The following is a 22,842-nucleotide window of genomic DNA, read 5'->3' as shown; positions in this document are numbered from 1 at the left end:
AAGACCGAGGATAGTGTGAGGCGTTTGTATGTTCTCCCCGTGTTTGCGTGGGTTTCCTCCGGGTACTCCGGTTTCCTCCCACACTCCAAAAACATACTGGTAGGTAGATTGGCTGCTAACAAATTAACCCTAGTCTGTGCGTGTGTGTATTTGAGAATTTAGACTGTGAACCCCAATTGGGCAGGTACTGATGTGCGTGAGTTCTCTGTACAGCGCTGTGGAAATAGTGGCGCTATATAAATAAATGGTGATGATGATGATGATAGTGGAGGAATTGTGTGATGCCTCCATTTTTTCTTAAACATTAACCGGTGAGGTAAAGATGATTATGTAGTGTGGACCAGTATTTAAAATATTTGACTATAATGCTGCTGTATTGCACTGTATTTGTAAAATCACATTTTGCTGAATGTAAAGTCCAGGAATAGAGCTGGGAAGAGGATTCGTATCATCAGTGTGGAGAAAAATGAAATAAACATGTACGCTGCGAAATTAGGAAGCATAATAGTGTTGGTTTGAGAATATTTATCATATTATCAATCGTAAATGTGTTAGAAAATAATGACACATAATCCCTTTATTTATACCAAACTTTTACAATGTTTTAATACAATTATTATTATTATTATTATTATTGTTAACGGTTATTTATATAATGCCAGAATACTTTGCATCGCTTTACAAGTGAAAACAAACACAGTCACAGCACATTAACAAAGGGTCCTGCTCACAAATGTACAATCTATGGTAATATAATGTAAACAGTATTCTCATACAATGATTTTAAAGATACATTATGGTTATATGCAATATGTAACAACGTCAGCATTTGTCCATCATTATAAACCATTTACTCTCTAAATAACTGTAGGAAATCATTGCCATTTGAAGAATGATCTTTTGAACAAACACTGCAGTAAAAGTGCAGTCTTCACTTTGGCCCCTATTTATGTACCACCGCATTTTATGAATGATTTCAATCCTCATCGCGTAGATGAAAATTAAATTATTGTGCATATTGATCATATGATCCCTCCACACATGCGCTGTGAAGCTCCGCTCTTCGGAGCAGAGCTGAACAGACCTGACAACTTCACATACGGTAATATATGCCAGTCTGAGCTGGCGTATATTAATGTGACCAAGTTCCGAAAATATTGCATTTTCGGAAACTTGTTAAATTGCGGTACAGAGCAATCCTCATACACATTTATGGGACTGCACTGAATTTCGAAGCAAAATGCAAAGGGGTCTATGTATTAAAGTGAGATGAGCCATTACAATGGAGAAAAAAGCAGTTTTCTCAGTTAAATGGCCATCGCAAAATGCATGAAGGGCTTCTGGCAAAGATTCTGGCAAAAATCAAAGATTTTTCCTGCCATAACCCATTTAACTTTTGTCTTCGCAGTCCCCATAGATTAATATGGGAACTGAAAAGTTCTGCAATGCATGAAGCTCTGAAAAACTTTGGACTGTGCAGAAAGGTAATGCCGTCTCAGGATGGCGTTACCTGTCTTTTCCTATGGGATTCTGCTGAAGCCTCTCTGGCTTTCAGAATCTGTTGCAGTGGAACTTCTGTGCTCATGCATTACAGTGATGCTTAAATATGCATCGCTGCAAATCATATTTAGAGGCACCACATTTAGTCATGCATAGACCCCAAAGCAGCAGTGCGATGCACTGTTCATAAAATGCACAATAGTTATATTTGCATGAAATAAAGGATTACATGAAAAAAATGATTAATAAATAGGCCCCTTTGGAAGGTATAATTTTGGAAACACACTGTTTGTGAGTCTTCATTCACAAATCGTTGACTAATGGTCATGAATGACAGGAACAGGTAACCTGTAAGTCTTCAACTCATATGAAACTACAAGTTCCATATTGCCCCCAGCAATAATGTTATTTGCTATCTGCAACTTTTAGTGGAGTACAAGCTGTAGGGTAGCACTGTATAACCTCTATCCCAAGCATATATTATTTAAATTAATAGTTTTGTGTAAGGCTATAATGCCCACACTGTAATCAAAGGGGGAAATACTTATCCTGTGTCCGAATCTAAATGTTTGTGAGTGACTAAACCCATCTGCCCCAACCAAGATGGCCGCCCGCAGTTCCGGTGACGCCATTAGTAACCATTTTAGAGGCTAAACTGGAGCCCATCTTAAGATAATACCTTTTTTTCCTAGTAACCGTTATTCAGATCATTTCGACTACCAATTTAACTCTATAAATCGGACCCTTCACTAACCTACACCGCAGCACAGCCAGTGGGCCGCATACTACCAGGTTTACAGATACCAAATTTATCTCGTTACAACGCGATTACTTGGTCGCCATGGTAACAGCCGAGGCGAGCTGCAGCCACCATCTTAACTGAGGGCATGACCGCTTCACGTTAGCAAGAAAAGCAATAGATAACAAAGGACCATCATATTATACTAAGATGATGTCCTCCATTTGTATACCTTATTCTGCTGCCATTTCCACTCCATTGTTGGATTGCTCGAGGTAATAAAAAGCAATAAGTAAAGCACACCCCCCACAATAGGAATACAGATTAAAATGATGAAATGACCATTCTATGTAGTAAGGTTAATGTGACATCAAGTACACTTTAAATGCTATTAACTCTGTGTTGCAAAGATGAAGCAGGGATGCAATGCCTGGCTTATGTGTAATAACTCTTTATTTATTTATTTTACTGAAGATGTTATTAAAAATAAATATTTCTGCGACAAGAACACATAAGAGCAATAAATAGATGGTCATGAATGAGAAATAAGGCAGATGTGGTGCATGATACTTTATTAGTGACTGTCATTGTTGTATTCATATTGTTGACCATAGTTGCAGACTGTTCCCATTTTGCAACCAGGAATAATGTCAATCAGATTGTTTTTCCAACATTTACATTAGAGAGACAATCATTCACAATGAATGGATTAGGTGTATGTGCAATTAGGACTGGATGGGTTGACCCCTATTAGCTACCACAGTAATTATCTTTAATGAGAGCTGTAGAGACTAACAGGAGGGTGCCTGACAACATGTTGGAGGCAGATCACTGAGACAGGCACCCACACAGAGATGTGGGATGTGTTTTTGGGTCTGAGCCGGTCACTAATAAACGTCAACACTCTCCAAGGCTTCCCCAGCCCTATTTTGCCAGTCCCGCCCTCAAGGAAGATGGGGGCCGTTGACGTCACCAATCCACTATGTGACAACAGCGCCCCCTAGCCATTGGCATTCCCATTGGCTGTTCCTGTGACAGCTGTTCTAGACACTCTTCTACCCCCATCCGCCGCATATCAGGCTGCTGCAGATAAATCGCACTCCCCCCTCCGCGCTGCCGCGATTCACCAGCATTCTGCAGACATGGACGTGGTCAACCAGGTGAGAGCGTGGGGGGAAGAGAACGGGGTACACTGGGCAGAAGAGGGGGAGCACTGTGGGCAAAGTCTGCAAACACCGAATGGGTAGACAAGGGATAGGTGGTCAGTGGAATAAAAGCCAGATATAGAAGCAGATGGGAGAAAGGGAGGGTATAGGGAGAAGAAAAATGGTAGGGAGGAGGGGTACAGCTCAGAGGAGGGAGGTGAAGAAGAGATTTATAGCACATATGCATGTGAATGCACCTATAGCATTCCTTAATACATTGTATATTTTTCATATATCGTTTCCATTATGTACCTTAATTAACAATATATATATATATATATATATATATATATATATATATATATATTTATTTATATATCACACATATGTGCACACATACAGGTAACCCACATGCAGACATGTAATGCATATAATATTTCCTTTGCATGATAAATATGTAAGCTGCTGCATACTCCTACATGTTTATAACCATATGCCTTTCATTGCTGGGTATAGTGTGGGGGATGGGCCATGTGCAAATGTATTTGGTTTCCAATATGTGGTGTATTGCACGGTGCATATTTCTTAGTGACGTGTTGTATACCCTGCATGATGATTGCTGGGGGTGACAGTGTACATATATGGGTCAATGTGCTTGGAGACTGTAGCTTATGTTCATGTTCTTTGATGGACTGCTTTGGCCTGTTTTACACACAAGGGCATTTTTTTCTGCTGATTAATGACACAGGCATGGATAATAAAAAGGCAATCATTTTATGATTAGATCTCGTTGACTAGTATAATATAATAATAATAATAATATAAATACACTGGGATGAATATCATCCGTTTAATGCAGACTCATTCAAGGAATATCTGGTGGCTGCAACTGACACATAGAAAATCTCAATTCTGATCATTGTTATTTTGTATACGTTTAAACAAATTGCTGCACAATGGTTATAAAGGTTTGTCATCAATGTACATGTGTGCAGGTATCAATATAATTTCTTTATTCGTTTTGTTAATGTGCAAAAAAAAACAAAACATTGATAAATCCCCAATACCACAGTCATTGGGAAGACGTAAAGAGAGCACATAAATGCATTTAATGTGTAAATATTATCACCTTTACACAATGACAATGTATCTTGTGTATGTGTGTCTATGGGATTTTACATTAAGCTGATACTGAATAGAAGGAATCAGTGGACATAACGCTACAAATACAATTTCAGCACCTTGGACAGAGACCCGCTGTTGTATATCCTGGGGTTGGTTTAGGATAGAAGTAAACGATGCCTGTTAGAAGATATAGTGCAATCATCCTCATCATCATCCCATAGGCTGCACCTATTTTTAGCAGGGGCTGATTTTTTTGTCTGGTAAAAAACATATTTCAAAGATACTTGTAACCCAAAATAAGACGCATCTCCAAGGGTCCTGCTTAGTATGTGTCTGTCCTTAGTGCACTCTCCAGATCAGGTGTTAGCTGACCGGCGGGGGTTGTGCACATGGGCAAGAGACATATTTAGGCAAAGCACGTGCCTCTACCCTTATGTGTTATATGCTGTGCTGACACTACTGTCTTCTGCAGCTGGTGGCAGGGGGGCAATTTCGTATAGTGAAGGAACCTCTGGGATTTATCAAAACTCTGGAGTGGGTGAGTGACAGATTTCAATTTCTACCAGTCTGTCTCTATAGATAATCTGTTTACAGCTTATTTTATTCTGTTTATCTAATATATATAGCTATATATCCTATATCTATCTATCTATCTATCTATCTATCTATCTATCTATCTATCTCTATAGATTATCTGTTTATAGCTTATTTTATTCTGTCTAATATATATCTATATATGTCTATATAGCCTATATCTATCTATGTATCCTATATCTATCCTCTATCTATCTATCTATCTATCTATCTATCTATCTATCTATCTATCCTCTATCTATCTATCTATCTAACTATCTATCTATCTTCCATCTATCTAGCTATCTATCTATCCTCCATCTATCTAGCTATCTATCTATCTATCTATCCTCCATCTATCTAGCTATCTATCTATCTATCCTCCATCTATCTAGCTATCTATCTATCCTCCATCTATCTAGCTATCTATCTTCTATCTATCTATCTATCTATCTATCTATCTATCTATCTATCTATCTATCTATCTATCTGTATCCTGTGTTCATCTTTGCCTATTGTAGGTACAGAATTATCAGCCATAACTATGTACCACTGTATTGCTTTCTTCCTATGTATGTGTTGTTTGGTATCTATGTTAATCTACCTCTCTCATTATCTATGTGTATTTCTGACTATTCATCTGTGTGTCTTTATGTATTTGTACGTCTTCCTCTGAATCAATCTGTGTGATACATAGGTGTTTGTATATGTTCCCTTGTATCATGTCCTTATATGTGTGTGTTTGTCTCGTTTGCCTTGGTGTCTATTTATGCTTCAATTCAAAGGGTTGAAGCAGAATATACATGAAGGAGAAAGCATTTATATATTGCTTGCTGAGCGCAGATGCTGGTGTATGACCCCATTTCTTATTTTGCATTGTGGTCCTGCAGATGCTTTGCAGGCATTCTGAGAGACAAAATACTGCTTGTTGGAGAATCAGTTATGTATTAAATAAGTCAAGAGAGCAAAAGGAGATCAAGGATGTCTTTATTTAATGTGTCATTTTTGTACCTTTATATTCAAATGGGTTTATATACCAGTAATGGCTGGAACTTTATAGAGGATGCCTAAAAGACTCTGTTGGGCACTGCCAGCTAGATGCATTAACCCTTGCCCAGGTTGTAAATGACTGTATTGTCTAGCCACGTGTATTTGCGTACGTCTGTATTGGCTCTGGGTGATTTCATCTGCTCCTATCTACCTATAAGCATGCACCTGCCCCTGTATGTAGTATTGTCTTCTGTTAGCGTTCTGACTTGTGCATACTCACACCCTAGGTTACTCTGTAATCCTCTTAGTGTTTGCCATGGTCGATGCTCTAAAAATACTTATCAGTCTCTGCGGAGATGCAGGAGGTCACAATCCCTCTGTGGATTACCACCAGGATAAATCCAGCCCGGCCTGCCCACAGTGACCTCACAGCCGGCAGCCCCACCTGCCCCCTGCTTGCTCGTAATTCACCAGTGGACAGGGGGCAAAGTGGCACTTTATGCAGCAGACCTCTATTGTCGTATTAAAAGGGTAATTATTGTTTCTTAACCCACCAAGTGCCAGTTTCTCCATCTGTGGAGGTCCTGCTGTCACTACATGATGCAATGTGAGATAAGTATGTTATGGCCATTAATGCCAGAGAGAGCCAAGGTCTGAGGAAGTTTCTGTCATGTAAGCTGCTGGTAGTTTTGGAATTGACTCAACAGTGCAAATAAACAGTTTGTTCCATTTACTTCTTCTTAGCATAACATTTGGCAGCAAGAGGTGACATATTGGGGTATATTTACTAAACGGCGGGTTTGAAAAAAAAAATGGAGATGTTGCCTATAGCAACCAATCATATTCTAGCTATCATTTATTTAGTGCATTCTACAAAATGAAAGCTAGAATCTGATTGGTTGCTATAGGCAACATATCCACTTCTTCAAACCCGCAGTTTAGTAAATCTAGCCCATTGTCTCTCTAACTTCATACAATTTTTTTTGGTGTATGCCTCAGTGATATTTTACCTCATAATATGCTATATATCGACCTGTGGCTACAATTTAATGACTTGTAATCTAATTTCTCGACTCTGGAGCGAAGTTAAGTTTCTATTGAGAGGCATGACTTTACCAGAGAAATTACCAGTGTTCATATTTATGACGTCATTTCCTTTTCAAGTTATTGTCCATCGATTTTGTTCTTTCCCTATGACTCTACAGGCAGCCATGCAGCAAATGTGCTGGAGCCCTAGGAACCAATCAGATTCTAGCTGTCATTTTTCGAATACAGATTAGACAATCAAAGTGAACATCTAATTGGTTGCTATCAGCAGATGCCTGCCTATGTTTTATAGATATATGAGTAGTTGGTTTTTAGTTTTTTTTTATTTGTTTTTAGATTTCGGTTTTCTGTTCTGAACCTTTAGTCAATCTTCTCACTTTCTGGAGCATCATGACTGTCTTTGTGATCTAGTTATCTGTGTCTCAGTGAATTATCCATATTCTTCTGTTCTAGATCTTATCTCTGTCTTAATGTTTTGTTCTAGATCTTCTTTTTCTTAATCTTCCTGTTTCTAGATGTTATTCTTGCAGTAAGCTCCAAAAGTAGATTTAATTTTTGTCACCCTATCTTTTTTTCTGGATCCCTCTGTCTCTCTTTTACAGCTGTTTTCTATCTTTGCCTTCGCAACCATTGGAAGTTATAGCGGACAATTCAGTTTGGGCATTGAATGTAGCAACAAAACTGAGAGCAAGCCGAATGTGAAAGTGGAGTTTGAATATCCGTTTAAGTGAGTGTGTAGCCATGGCGCCTGTAGACCCCCTTATCCTGATGTATCAAATTTAAACCTTTAAATTTTAGACTTTTTTTGATCTTATCTATCGTGACCTTTCCTTTAACCTTTATCCCTTTTCTGTATAGATAGCTCCTATTGTGCATTGGGCCTTGACCCTTTTAGATTACTCTTAGTCTATTGTGCATCATAATGTTCTCCAACCTGATTTCCATTCTCTCGTGCAGACTCCACCAGGAGTATTTTGAATTTCCAACATGCCGTGGTACTACAAGCAAGGTGTTTCTGGTCGGGGATTACTCCTCCTCTGCAGAGTTTTTCGTCACAGTGGCAGTGTTCGCCTTTCTGTACTCACTTGGAGCCCTAATGACGTACATATTCCTACAGAACAAATACCGTGAGAACAACAAAGGACCCATGATCGTAAGTCACCATCGTTCATAAACTTGAGTCCACTTCCTTTCAATGAGTCCACTTCCTCTTAATAAAATCCATTTCCTCTCAATAAGCTCACTTCCTTTCAATGAGTCCACTTCATTTTAATAAATCCATTTCCTCTCAATAAGTCCACTTCCTTTCAATGAGTCCACTTCCTCTTAATAAATCTATTTCCTATCAATGAGTCCACTTCTTTTCAATGAGTCCACTTCCTCTTAATAAATTAATTTCCTCTCAATAAGCCCACTTCCTTTCAATGAGTCCACTTCCTCTTAATAAATCTATTTCCTCTCCATGAGTCCACTTCCTTTCAATGAGTCCACTTCCTCTTAATAAATCCATTTCCTCTCAATTAGTCCACTTCCTTTCAATCAGTCCACTTCCTCTTAATAAATCCACTTCTTCTCAATAAGCCCACTTCCTTTCAATGAGTCCACTTCCTCTTAATAAATCCATTTCCTCTCAATAAGTCCACTTCCTTTCAATGAGTACACTTCCTCTTAATAAGTCCACTTCCTTTCAATGAGTCCACTTCCTCTTAATAAATCCATTTCCTCTCAATTAGTCCACTTCCTTTCAAAGAGTCCACTTTCTCTTAATAAATCCACTTCTTCTCAATAAGCTCACTTCCTTTCAATGAGTCCACTTCATCTTAATAAATCCATTTCCTCTCAATAAGTCCACTTCCTTTCAATGAGTCCACTTCCTCTTAATAAATCTATTTCCTATCAATGAGTCCACTTCTTTTCAATGAGTCCACTTCCTCTTAATAAATTAATTTCCTCTCAATAAGCCCACTTCCTTTCAATGAGTCCACTTCCTCTTAATAAATTCATTTCCTCTCAATGAGTCCACTTCCTTTCAATGAGTCCACTTCCTCATAATAAATCCATTTCCTCTCAATGAGTTCACTTGCTCGTAATAAATCCATTTCCTCTCAATGAGTCCACTTCCTCTTAATAAATCCATTTCCTCTCAATGAGTCCACTTCCTTTCAATGAGTCCACTTCATCTTAATACATCCATTTTACTCTCAATGTGTCCACTTCCTCTTAATAAATCCATTTCCTCTCAATAAGACAACTTCCTTTCAATGAGTCCACTTCCTCTTAATACATTAATTTCCTCTCAATGAGTCCACTTCCTTTCAATGAGTCCACTTCCTCTTAATAAATCCATTTCCTCTCAATGAGTGCACTTCCTTTCAATGAGTCCACTTCCTCCTAATACATCCATTTCCTCTCAATGAGTCCACTTCCTTTCCATGAGTCCACTTCCTCTTAATAAATCCACTTCCTCTCAATAAGCCCACTTCCTCTCAATAAGCCCACTTCCTTTCAATGAGTCCACTTTCTCTTAATAAATTCATTTCCTCTCCATGAGTCCACTTCCTTTCAATGAGTCCACTTCCTCTCACCTCCACTGTAGAACCATTGATTTCCTGACATAGTCCTTCTACCCGTCTCCCTTTGATCTGTCCATTGCTAGTTTCTCAATTCCTGCTTCTTTATAATAATCTACATACCTTTTCTCCTTTAGGACTGCATAGTGACGGCTGTCTTTGCCTTTTTGTGGCTGGTAAGTTCAAGCGCATGGGCGAAGGGCTTGGCTGACATTAAACTTGCTACCGACCCTGAGCTGATTAAGGATGAGATACTAGCATGTCAGAACCCAGACAACAAGTGTCAAGAAGTGCGAGATCCTGTTATGTCCGGGCTTAATACTTCTGTGGTGAGTAAGCTTTGTGGCCAAGTTTTTAACCCTGTTTTATGTTTTGTTTTATATAACACTACTGTTATAATGTGTATTTGGGATGTATCCATTGTGTTTTACATTGTTGCTAGATTCTGGCTATTGTCTATACTTCAAATGCTCACTCAAAGATGATATACATAAGCCCTCTTGTGGCCATTTTGCTCATTACACTGCTATTTTCTGTAGATTATATTAATGCACCACATAACATCATCTGCTTATTACATTGAGTGGATTAAAATCTAGTGAAAGTCCTGCTTATATTACTGTGACAGCATTCTTTCCTAACTAGTTGGTTGGCTGATGTGAGTCGTAGAAATATCAATGCTATAGATAGATCTATAGATTGTAATCTTGCAAGCTGGGCCCTCTTACATTTTTCTCTATCTGTTAATACTTAGGGCTAGATTTACTAAACTGCGGGTTTGGAAAAGTGGAGATGTTGCCTATAGCAACCAATCAGATCCTAGCTTTCATTTATTTAGTGCATTCTACAAAATGACAGCTAGAATCTGAGTGGTTGCTATAGGCAACATCTCCAGTTTTTCAAACCCACAGTTTAGTAAATATACCCCTTAGTCTTGTTTTATTACTGTGTTAGTTACTAATGGCAAAGTGCCGCGGATTATGATGGCATTATAAAAATAAATGTAAATAAATTAAATAAATGACAACTATTATCTTTCATAAAGATAGTAAAGATAGCCAGAAGATATATATATATATATATATATATATATATATTGCAGCTATGGATGATAGTAAAGATAGCCGAAATGTATATATAGATGCTACGGTTAAGTCCTTCAGATCATTTTCTGTATTGGAATTCAGAATTCCAAAATGCTTTCATAGTGCCATGAGAATAATATATCATAGTTGGTAATATTTAAATATAATTTCCATAAACTCTTTGTGCTTTGGAGTTTGCCAATACTGAAAAATAGGCATATTTGCGGGAATGCCTAAATCCTGTGAGTGTTACAAATTAGGGTAACTTGCTAATGATATCCCACTCCCAGGCTAGCACACTGGGTGGGGTCCTTGCCTGTGACCCCTGCAGTTAGTGCAATGCAACTGCCCACTAAACCACTTAAGCATGCTTGCTAACTTTTGAAAAATCAAGGGGTGCATCTAGCCCCACCCATGGGTGGAACCCATAGTACTGTGTGCAGAATGTCACCAGAGGGGGTTTGTGTACGGGTTGCAGGCCACCAGAGGCTGTATAGAGTAGCAGGGCTGAAGGGAAGATAGCAAGGATGCCTTAAATTAGAGACGTCATGTTCGGGAGGCACTGCGGGGATCTGGGGGGCTAGGCTGCTTTCCTGGAAGTCCAGGATCTGTGCATCTAAGGATAGTTTTCTGAAAGCCTGTGGATTAGAAAAGTGGCACTTGGTATGACATTCGTGGCACTAATCCTGCCAGGAGTTGCAATTTATAGTTGAGCATCCCTGGCCATAGTAATTTTAGTGTAATTTGGACAGGAAGGGGGGTATAATTTATGTTAATTTTTGAGCAGAATTTTATTCTGAGATGCAAAATTTTTGCCAGTGTTTTTGTTATGCAAAATAATGGGTGTGGCTTTTTTTTCATGTTGTAAATGTCCTTTCATAGGATGCATACATATTATAGCACCTGTATAGATAGATGGGGACCCAGCACAGAAACACTACATTAGTATTTCTGTCTCGACGCCCCGCACGTGTCCTTTTCAGCACTACCATGGGTCTGACTGTGGCTGTGGTGGTGGGTGAGTCCTCAACCTCACAGCCAGAGGGCGACCCAGCCATTGGTCAGTGAGGTCAGCCTGGCAGCCAATCAGAATAAATCTGCTGCACTCTGATCCACTGCCAGACTGTCACTGAACTTAGTCTCGTGAGTAGGACAAGAACGAAGTCCTATCATAGGACAGGTAAGCAGAATGGGGTATATATATGTATGTATATATATATATATATACACAGGGTGTTCGGAAAGTCACTGTGCACTTATGTATATTTATTAACACACATGTTTCAATATATAATATTAATAATACATGATGTAAACAGGAATGATAATTATAAGCAATGTTGAAAATGACCACCGTTAGTATCAAGACAGGCTTGGATCCTTTTTATTTTGTTTCTCAAAACCTTTATTAGTTGCTCGCTTAAAATAGACTGAATGAATGCTGTTATCAAGTCATCCAGTGTGCGCGGACGATCTTGATACACTGCAGATTTTGCTGCTCCCCATAGATAAAAGTCTGGTGGATTTAGATCTGGCGAGCGTGGTGGCCACCTATCTTTCGAAATAATGCGATCTCCCCAAAAATTTGTTTAATAACTGCATAGATCTGTAAGATGTGTGGGCAGTAGTTGATTTCATCACTTGTCATCTGACCGATGAAGGGGTAAAGAATCTCCAAACAATAGCGCTCGCTGTTTATTGTGTTCATAAAGAAGATAGGGCCCACAATTAGACGTCTGGAAATCGCAACCCACGCACCAACCTTGAGATCATGTAGGGGTGTTTCGTACAAAATGTGAGGATTATCGGATGACCTCAATCTTGAATTTTGTGAATTAACATAACCCGAGAGATGGAACCACGCTTCGGGCTAGATTTACTAAGCTGCGGGTTTGAAAAAGTGGGGATGTTGCCTATAGCAACCAATCAGATTCTAGCTGTCATTTTGTGGAAAGTACTTAATAAATGACAGCTAGAATCTGATTGGTTGCTATAGGCAACATCCCCACTTTTTCAAACCCGCAGCTTAGTAAATCTAGCCCTAAGTCTGTGAAAAAGGTCACATCCAACACATTATCTGTATTCTCTGTGATAAATTGGTTAAACCATTTGCAATAGTGTATTCTTTTCTCATGGTCAGTTGCTTTCAGTTTTTTTTTTTTATCAGCAAATCGCTGTCGCGCCACATCTGTGTATCTATCCCCTGTTCGAAATATGTGTTCCATTAGCTATACAGTTGTTAAAACCATATTGGGATCAAAATCTGAAACAAAATATGGGGTCTTTTCATAAAACAGTGAAAATAGTGGAGAAGTGAAGCAGTGGAGAAGTTGCCCTTGGCAACCAATCAGCTGCCCCGTATAATCTTATAATATGCAAATTAGAAATGTTACCTCAATGCAGATTGGTTGCCATGGGCAACTTCTCCACTGTTTCAATTCTCCACTGTTTTCACTGCTTTATGAAAAGTGCACAGTGACTTTCCGAACTCCCTGTATATATATATATATATCTCTATCTATCTATCTATCTATCTATATATATATATATATATCTATCTATCTATCTATCTATCTATCTATCTATCTATCTATCTATCTATCTATCTATCTATCTATCTGTATATATACACATTCGAAGGTACTCTCAGGATACATATCCACTATCTGATCCTTGGAAACCCCCCGATAAAAATCAACCTGCTCATGGTTTGCCTGGTTGGCTAATGGCCTGGAACATCATGGTGGAGACAGTAGATACATCACATAACAATCTAATCTAGTACCTCTTTATCTCTATTAAATAATTCCATTGTGCAAGATGAAATCTTGCTTTTCCTCTTTAGTGTGCTCCATCAACACTTGGTAAGCAATGTAACCATACACCCAGCTCTTCCCATTGGCCGGTGCAGTCTTCTGCACCCCTGCAGACACCATTCTTTTGTCCACAATTCCACGCACTTCACCTACAACTGTGGATATCTTGTGGAGCGGAACCCTGTTGTGTGATGGATTTCAGGTCTGCCCGGTGATATTTTACCCTGACTATTCCCTCTCCTGTAGGCCTTCGGATTTCTGAACTGCGTTATCTGGCTGGGAAACCTCTGGTTTGTATTCAAAGAGACTGGATGGACAGCTCCATTCATGAAGTACCCACCACCGGCCCAGGAGAAACAGCCCGCTCCCGACTCCTACAGCCAGGGTCAGGGCTACGCTCAGCAGGACTCTTACGGACAGCAAGGAGGTTACCAACCCGACTATTACGGCCAACAGCCTGAATACAACCAACAGGGGTTCAGTCAAGGGACGTACAGCCAGCAAGGTGTCCCAACCTCTTTCTCCAACCAGATGTGAGCTGGTGAGTGTCTCTATGGTAAGCAGCAGTAATCTAGACAACGGAGGTCATTTATCAAGTGTACACGCAGCACATATTGCTTTGGTTTTGCACCACTGTCTCTATTATGGAAGGGCCAAATTGCTTCCCATTCAATATAAATGATGAGACCCAAAAGAGTCCGACCGCTCCTCCCATTGGCCAGGCGCCTTCCAAAGGCGCACTGCACTAAAGAGTGTTTGTACTGGACCCACCTGCTGCCCTGCAGCTTGCCTGTATTACCCACTCTAAGATGATTTGGGGTAGGACAGTGTTGGCTAACCTGTGACAAGCCAGGTTTTGTGAAACTACAAGTCCCAGCATACCCTTCCAGCAATAAGTTGCTATATATTGGCAAAGCCTGCTGGGACTTGTAGTTTCACAACACCTGGAGTGTCACAGGTTAGCCAACACTGGTGTAGGACAACACAATCCTTTGTTTAACTACAAGTCCCAGCATGCTTTGCCAACCAGACACAACAGTGTGTCCTATGACAGGCACAGACCAGAGGATTACAATTAAAAAGATATAATCACAAATACACACAAATATTAAAGCACAGAGATAAATCCACACAGCCATGCCACCAAATCCACGAGGCCACGTCCCAATTCTAATGGGCCACACCCCTTTGTCAGAGGAAAATCAGGACTAGCAGAAGATATGGCTATAGTATATATAGTATTTGGATGGTGTGAATACTTGTATACACATCTGAACAAATCCTAATCTTTGTAGTCTAGTATTGTACAGTTATAGTGCATTCAATTATATTATAATATCCTATTTTATATATCCTAACATATTCATGAGTAGATCACTGGAGTAAGCAGGAGCAGATGCAGCTACACATACTAATGGCCTCACTTACAGCTAGAGGGCGCCATTCTCCCCATTCGCATACACATTTTGAATCGCATGGGAGCAAATTTAAAATGTGTGGATTTGAAGTTGAGAAAGGGAACGTGTTCTAGCTCAACTCTAAATTGCAGTGTATAATCTATGACGAGCCAGGCTTGTGAGACATGTGGGCATCTACACATGTATATGTATAGGGGTTCACGCATGATCATTGTCATGATCCGACTTCACATCCAACGTGCAGGATCTTTGGGGTTGTGAGATCGGACACTAAACTGCATGCTCTTTTCAGATAGAATCACCATCTGAAAGCACAGCTTGCCATCACATTTGTCCTGGTGCATCATTACATCAACTTTTTATGTTTTTGTACTAAAATACCACTCGTTTGACCCTCCTACATGCTTGAATATTGAATCCTGTCCAGGGCCAGATTAAGGGAAGGGAGGCCACCGGGCTAAGGATACTGTGAGGGGCCCCCCCCCATGAGGCCCCCCCGTGAACTTACCTCCTTCTGTTGTTCCACTCCCTGTAGCAATTACGCTGTAAGTCCTACAGTGACAGCAGGCAGTTAACAGCATAACATTTGCTGTTAGCTGAATACCATTTTCCTTGAACAAGTGACAGACAGAGACCCGATAAATGTCGGCGGGCCCCCCAGCAGCCCGAGGCCCCTGGGCTGTAGCCCCTTTAGCCCTATTGTTAATCTGGCTCTGATCCTGTCCCAAAAAACTCTATGGAATTCTGAGCCAAATTGTAACCCTATTATAGCATATAAAATGCTATAGCATTGCATATAAAAGTTAGTGGGAGGGGCAACAATAATAAATTTACTTCTTAATTAGTGGCTCTGGGTCATTTTATACATACTAAGGGACTGATGCTGATTTGAATGTATGCCTATTTACTTAGCGTAAAACATGCAAATTTGTACTGCGGATTCCCACAAAAAAGCGGACTCCTACGTACGTATGTCGATCTTATGCTTGGAGTAGAGGAACGGGGTAGACACGTATGGAGATGTAGATGCGCCTGTCACTTACAGGCAAACTCGCCCACTCTCCCGGAATGTTCGTAAAATTCCGGCTAGGTTGTTTTTTTTATAGCAATCAAACCTAATAGTTGTCGTTTACTATCAAAAGAAATGTTGAAAAACTGTTCTTGAGCTTTCGACCTGGTTGCCTGATATAAACCTGGTGTGTTTGCCGCTGGTGCAGAGCTAGACGTATCTTGACATACCTCTGACATCTGGCCGTAAATATTAAGTTTATATAGAAATTCATATAACTTTTGTTTGGATGCATACGCGGCCAACTCGGCATCAGCCCCTAAAATCTCAGGAAAAATGATGACTGAATCCTAAGGATTTGGCCAAACCCAAATCCTAATAAAAACCCACGGGATTCAGCCAGCTCCCCATCCTGCATTCACCGTTCCTGCATCTACAAGGAATGCTCCTGACCATCAGCACGAGGACGAATCACATGCTCTGTAACTTGGAGTGTTACAGTAGTACGTTCTTACTTGTCACGTCATTGGTCATAACAGCAGCATGTTTGGTTGTGGCGAAATTTATGCTTTGTAAATGGCCCCCAATCACTGCTTTTGGATAGATAAAAGTCCACTTACAGTCTCGCATGGCATGGTAACTTTTACACATATGTGAATGTTAACATGTGACCTTTCGTACTGGATGAATGTGTATTTGTGGCAAGAGATATACGATGTCCGCACTGTTCTGTTGAGTGATTTGTAGCTGAATTTATATCTTCAAGTCTTTTGCAAACTATGTACAGTATATGTGTATTTATATGAGTTACATGTCTCTCACAATGCTTTGCTTCACCCTCTGCTTTCATTTTACTCTTATCATTTTACTTGCCTTGTCTAATTGATCTCTTACTCCCACCCTCTCTCTTTGGATCATCATCGCACATTATCTCTTCCTTACTTTGTTTCTGCCTCTGCTTCCCTTCCTTCGACCTTCTGGCTCTATGAATCATCAACTACATCCCTTTATTCCTCCCTTTGTCACTTCTCCTCTTGCTCTTTACCTTGTCTCCCATCTGTATTCCCCCCTTCCCACTTACTCTCACTCTGAATCATCAACCTGTGCCCCTTCCCACTTACTCTTACCCTGAATCATCAACCTGTGCCCCTTCCCACTTACTCTTACCCTGAATCATCAACCTGTGCCCCCTTCCCACTTACTCTTACCCTGAATCATCAACCTGTACCCCCTTCCCACTTACTCTTACCCTGAATCATCAACCTGTGCCCCCTTCCCACTTACTCTTACTCTGAATCATCAACCTGTACCCTCTTCCCACTTACTCTTAACCTGAATCATCAACCTGTGCCCCCTTACCACTTACTCTTACCTTGTCTCCCATCTGTATTCCCACCTTCCCACTTACTCTTACTCTGAATCACCAACCTGTACCCCCTTCCCACTTACTCTTACCCTGAATCATCAACCTGTGCCCCCTTCCCACTTACTCTTACCCTGAATCATCAACCTGTGCCCCCTTCCCACTAACTCTTACTCTGAATCATCAACCTGTGCCCCCTTCCCACTTACTCTTACCCTGAATCATCAACCTGTGCCCCCTTCCCACTTACTCTGAATCATCAACCTGTGCCACCTTCCCACTTACTCTTACTCTGAATCATCAACCTGTGCCCCCTTCCCACTGACTCTTACCCTGAATCATCAACCTGTGCCCCCTTCCCACTGACTCTTACCCTGAATCATCAACCTGTGCCCCCTTCCCACTGACTCTTACCCTGAATCATCAACCTGTGCCACCTTCCCACTGACTCTTACCCTGAATCATCAACCTGTGCCCCCTTCCCACTTACTCTTACCCTGAATCATCAACCTGTGCCCCCTTCCCACTGACTCTTACCCTAAATCATCAACCTGTGCCCCCTTCCCACTGACTCTTACCCTGAATCATCAACCTTTGCCCCCTTCCCACTGACTCTTACCCTGAATCATCAACCTGTGCCACCTTCCCACTTACTCTTACCCTGAAACATCAACCTGTGCCCCTTCCCACTTACTCTTACCCTGAATCATCAACCTGTGCCCCTTCCCACTTACTCTTACCCTCAATCATCAACCTGTGCCCCCTTCCCACTTACTCTTACCCTGAATCATCAACCTGTGCCCCCTTACCACTTACTCTTACCCTGAATCCTCAACCTGTGCCCCCTTCCCACTTACTCTTACCCTGAATCATCAACCTGTGCCACCTTCCCACTTACTCTTACCCTGAATCATCAACCTGTGCCCCCTTCCCACTTACTCTTACCCTGAATCATTAACCTGTGCCCCCTTCCCACTGACTCTTACCCTGAATCATCAACCTGTGCCCCTTTCCCACTGACTCTTACCCTGAATCATCAGCCTGTGCCACCTTCCCACTGACTTTTACCCTGAATCATCAACCTGTGCCCCCTTCCCACTTACTCTTACTCGACTCCTCTCTCTCCTTTGCCCCTCACATTCACTCTCTCGCCAAATCCTGCCGTTTCCAGCTTCGCAACATTGCCCGCATTCGGCCCTTCATCTCCCAGGATGCCACCAAATCTCTCGTCCACTCTCTGATTATCTCCCGCTTGGACTACTGCAACCTTCTCCTTATCGGCCTCCCCCTCTGTCATCTCGCTCCCCTTAGATCTGTACTTAACGCCGCTGCTAGGCTTATTTTCCTCTCTCGCCGTTCCACCTCTGTATCCCCACTCTACCAAGCCCTTCACTGGCTCCCCTTCCCCTACAGAATCCTTTTCAAGCTCCTCACTCTGACTTACAAGGCCCTCGCCAACTCCACTGCTCCCTACATCTCTAACCTTATCTCTAGTCACACTCCCTCCCGCTCACTGCGATCGTCCAACGATCGTCGCCTCTCTTCCTCTCTGATTACCTCCTCTCACGCACGTATCCAAGACTTCTCCCGTGCCGCTCCCCTCCATTGGAACAAGCTCCCCCGCTCCATCAGAACTTCCCCTAATCTGTCCTCTTTCAAACGAACATTAAAAACCCACCTTTTCCTTAAAGCCTTCCAGTCTTATGCCTAAACTCCCACCGGTCGGCTACCTCTCTTTCTCATCCCTTCTTCCCTTCTCCCCCTTCCTCGACTCCGTCTCCGTTTCTCCCATCTCTCCGTCTCATCCATGTGTCTGTCTGTCTTCCCCTCCCTTTAGATTGTTCGCTCCTTTGAGCAGGGCTCTCCTACCTTCTGTTTCCAACACTTTTAACTGCGCTCTCCAGGTACTCAGCTCACCTCCTCTCAGTCCCTCTGCCCTCTGTCTCCTCTCGCTTCTCTCCGCTCCCCTCAGTGACTCTCAACCTGTTATCCGTGCCCACCCTCTTGGGCCATAGTTACCTGCCTATACTCACTTTTCCCCTCCCTCCCTCTCTTTCATGCTGTGCCTGAGCCCCCAGAGTTATAGTGCTTACTGTTACTTGTACTGTGCTGTTTCACCTTGTACTGTGCCATTGTTTGTCCTTGTACGGCGCTACGGATACTTTGTGACGCCCTATAAATAAAAATTAATAATAATAATAATAATACTCTTACCCTGAATCATCAACCTGTGCCCCCTTCCCACTGACTCTTACCATGAATCATCAACCTGTGCCCCCTTCCCACTGACTCTTACCCTGAATCATCAACCTTTGCCCCCTTCCCACTGACTCTTATCCTGAATCATCAACCTGTGCCCCCTTCCCACTGACTCTTACCCTGAATCATCAACCTGTGCCCCCTTCCCACTTACTCTTACCCTGAAACATCAACCTGTGCCCCTTCCCACTTACTCTTACCCTGAATCATCAACCTGTGCCCCTTCCCACTTACTATTACCCTGAATCATCAACCTGTGCCCCCTTCCCACTTACTCTTACCCTGAATCATCAACCTGTGCCCCCTTACCACTTACTCTTACCCTGAATTATCAACCTGTGCCCCTTCCCACTGACTCTTACTCTGAATCATCAACCTGTGCCACCTTCCCACTGACTCTTACCCTGAATCATCAACCTGTGCCCCCTTCCCACTTACTCTTACCCTGAATCATCAACCTGTGCCCCCTTCCCACTTACTCTTACCCTGAATCATCAACCTGTGCCCCCTTCCCACTGACTCTAACCCTGAATCATCAACCTGTGCCCCCTTCCCACTGACTCTTACCCTGAATCATCAACCTGTGCCCCCTTCCCACTGACTCTTACCCTGAATCTTCAACCTGTGCCCCCTTCCCACTGACTCTTACTCTGAATCATCAACCTGTGCCACCTTCCCACTGACTCTTACCCTGAATCATCAACCTGTGCCCCCTTCCTACTTACTCTTACTCTGAATCATCAACCTGTGCCCCCTTCCCACTTACTCTTACTCTGAATCATCAACCTGTGCCCCCTTCCCACCTACTCTTACTCTGAATCATCAACCTGTGCCCCCTTCCCACCTACTCTTACTCTGAATCATCAACCTGTGCCCCTTCCCACTTACTCTTACCCTGAATCATCAACCTGTGCCCCCTTCCCACTTACTCTTACCTGAATCATCAACCTGTGCCACCTTCCCACTTACTCTTACCTGAATCATCAACCTGTGCCCCTTCCCACTTACTCTTACCTGAATCATCAACCTGTGCCCCCTTCCCACTTAGTCTTACCCTGAATCATCAACCTGTGCCCCCCTTCCCACTTACTCTTACCCTGAATCATCAACCTGTGCCCCCTTCCCACTTACACTTACCCTGAATCGTCAACCTGTGCCCCCTTCCCACTTACTCTTACCCTGAATCATCACTTTGTCAACCCCCTGGCGCTCCTAAATTACCCATCTGTGATGCAATCATGTCTCTCTAACTGTATCCTTCTTTCCCTGTTTATTCTGCCTTTCCCCCTGCACTCCTTCATACCCTCCCTCTGTTTTTTCATCCTGCCCCCTACTGTATTTTTCTCCCCATGCCCCCCCCACAACCTATGCCTATCCTTCTGCATCCCCCGCCCCCCGCCACCCATTCCCATATTTCACATCTCCCTAATTCATTATCTTGTCTTTCCCACTATATCATTTTCTTCTACCCCATCTCCCTGAATTGCCTCCTTATATCCCTTCAATTCCCATCTTCTCTCTCTCCCTCTCTGCTTCCGCCTTTCCTGCATCATCCTCTGTTCTGTTGTCATTTTTTTCCATATTGTACTTCGATCATTTTCTGAATTTCCCATCGGAATTCTTCTTATTGATTCTGTTTTCTCTTCTTTTTCCTTTCTTTTCTTTTCTTCTATTGTTTGGCTTTTTTTTTTTATGTTTTCCCTCGAACCCGATGTCCCTTATCCTGCAGGGTTCTCCGCGGCTGATCAGTGAGCTCAAGCTTCAGGTTGTGATATTCAGATGCGCAGTGATGCAGCCCAGCTGCCAGAGTGAATATAAATGGGAGAATGTCGTGTCCGTGATGTTTATATAATATATAATATATATATATTTAATGATATATATCTGTACCAAAACACAGGAAAATCCCATCTCATTCTACCAGAGACTGTCTTCCTGCAGAGCATTGCTGTGTAACCCCTCCCTCTCTTTGCCAGAACCCTGCAGAGCATCGCTATGTAACCCTTTTTCCTACCAGAGCTCTGCAGGACATTTCTGTCAATCTCTTTCCCTGCCAGGTGGGCAGGGCTCTAGCGCTTTATAATATTACCCCCCCCCCCCTCTGCAAGTAAACACAGTATTGTGATGATAGACAGTGAGATACCGAGTAACTCGTTAGCCCTTCTGGCAGGGAAATTAATTTTCAGGGCTGTTAGTTATAATGCACCGTTTTTAAGCTTCTGGTTAGTTTTAGATTTCCTTTAGCTATCCGTGACGTCTGCACTTTGCAATGCATTGTAGGCCCCTCTTGCACAATAACGGGATTGATGCAGAATCGAATACTTTGGAGAATGCCATTGTGCCCTGTGTAGTATGGGTGGGCTGGGATGGCGCAAGCAATGTTAAGCGACACCAGCGATGGAGTTGATTGGGAGAGTGACACAACCTATGACAAGAATGATTAAATGATCTAAGGGTAATCCCTTCCCTGTGCACTCTGGGTACTAAAGCCCCTTCTTCCCTCACCCAGCATCATTACTGTCCGCTTCTCATGCACATCAGCTCCACTCCCAAATTGCCCATGCCCGGTACCCCTTTGTGCTGTGTATTGTGTTTGTGACACTAAAGTTGCGTGTTGTAATCCTGACTGGAAAATAAAGACAGGCTGGAACAAACTGTGCGTCTGTGCATTTTATTCTCGATGTTACACAACCATCTCCCATCTATTCCAAGATAAATCTAGTAGGTAAATCCATACTAAAATGTACCTGTTGCGTACACCCAATGGAGGCAGAAATATTCTGGACAGCTAAGGACAGCCTATCATATCACTATAAACTGATGCGCCTTATTCTCATAAATATTGGTTCAACTAGTGGGTGCTTGGTGAATTATCCGCCTTATTATTTTGCATATGTTATGAGCCGCGGCGGTGCTCCAAGCGACCGCGACGCATTGTTTACTCCCAGGCCACGTCCCGGCCGTCACCATGTTCAAAAATACAAATCGTCATCATCAGCTATTTATATAGCGCCAGTAATTCCGCAGCGCTGTACAGGGAGCTGATTTTGAAATATTTTTTTACAGATAACACAGGCAAAGGGGTTTTGTTTACAATGTTCTTCAAGCAGGAGGTAAAACAACACAGACCACAAGAATTTGTCCAGAATCTGAGTCCAGAAATGTAATGTGAGGATCCAACCAATATACCAGCTATGGACAAG

General features: G+C 42.0%; 1 protein-coding gene across 2 annotated transcripts; it reads left to right on the top strand.

Moving 5' to 3' along the window:
* The first annotated feature begins 3,272 nt into the window (after positions 1–3,272).
* Positions 3,273–22,293, top strand: SYP (synaptophysin). Of its 2 annotated transcripts, none has more exons than XM_075184996.1 (7): positions 3,273–3,399; positions 4,982–5,047; positions 7,722–7,846; positions 8,077–8,272; positions 9,827–10,018; positions 13,837–14,131; positions 21,369–22,293. In XM_075184996.1, the coding sequence occupies exons 1-6, from the start codon at positions 3,382–3,384 to the stop codon at positions 14,125–14,127; spliced, it is 888 nt and encodes a 295-aa protein (XP_075041097.1). In that variant the 5' UTR covers positions 3,273–3,381; the 3' UTR covers positions 14,128–14,131; positions 21,369–22,293. The 2 variants fall into 2 exon arrangements, with proteins under 2 accessions (XP_075041097.1, XP_075041098.1); XM_075184997.1 differs by having other exon boundaries at positions 13,837–14,146.
* The last annotated feature ends 549 nt before the right edge of the window (positions 22,294–22,842 follow it).

The sequence above is a fragment of the Mixophyes fleayi genome, chromosome 9 (assembly GCF_038048845.1).
Source record: "Mixophyes fleayi isolate aMixFle1 chromosome 9, aMixFle1.hap1, whole genome shotgun sequence".
In the NCBI taxonomy this organism is placed as follows: domain Eukaryota; kingdom Metazoa; phylum Chordata; class Amphibia; order Anura; family Limnodynastidae; genus Mixophyes; species Mixophyes fleayi.
This window is presented reverse-complemented; position numbering and strand designations above follow the sequence as displayed.

Excerpts from the sequence above, each read along its gene's own strand:
- SYP (XM_075184996.1), top strand. Across the intron at positions 5,048-7,721 it reads TTATCAAAACTCTGGAGTGG|CTGTTTTCTATCTTTGCCTT; the intron begins GTGAGTGACAGA and ends TCTCTTTTACAG. Across the intron at positions 7,847-8,076 it reads GAGTTTGAATATCCGTTTAA|ACTCCACCAGGAGTATTTTG; the intron begins GTGAGTGTGTAG and ends TCTCTCGTGCAG.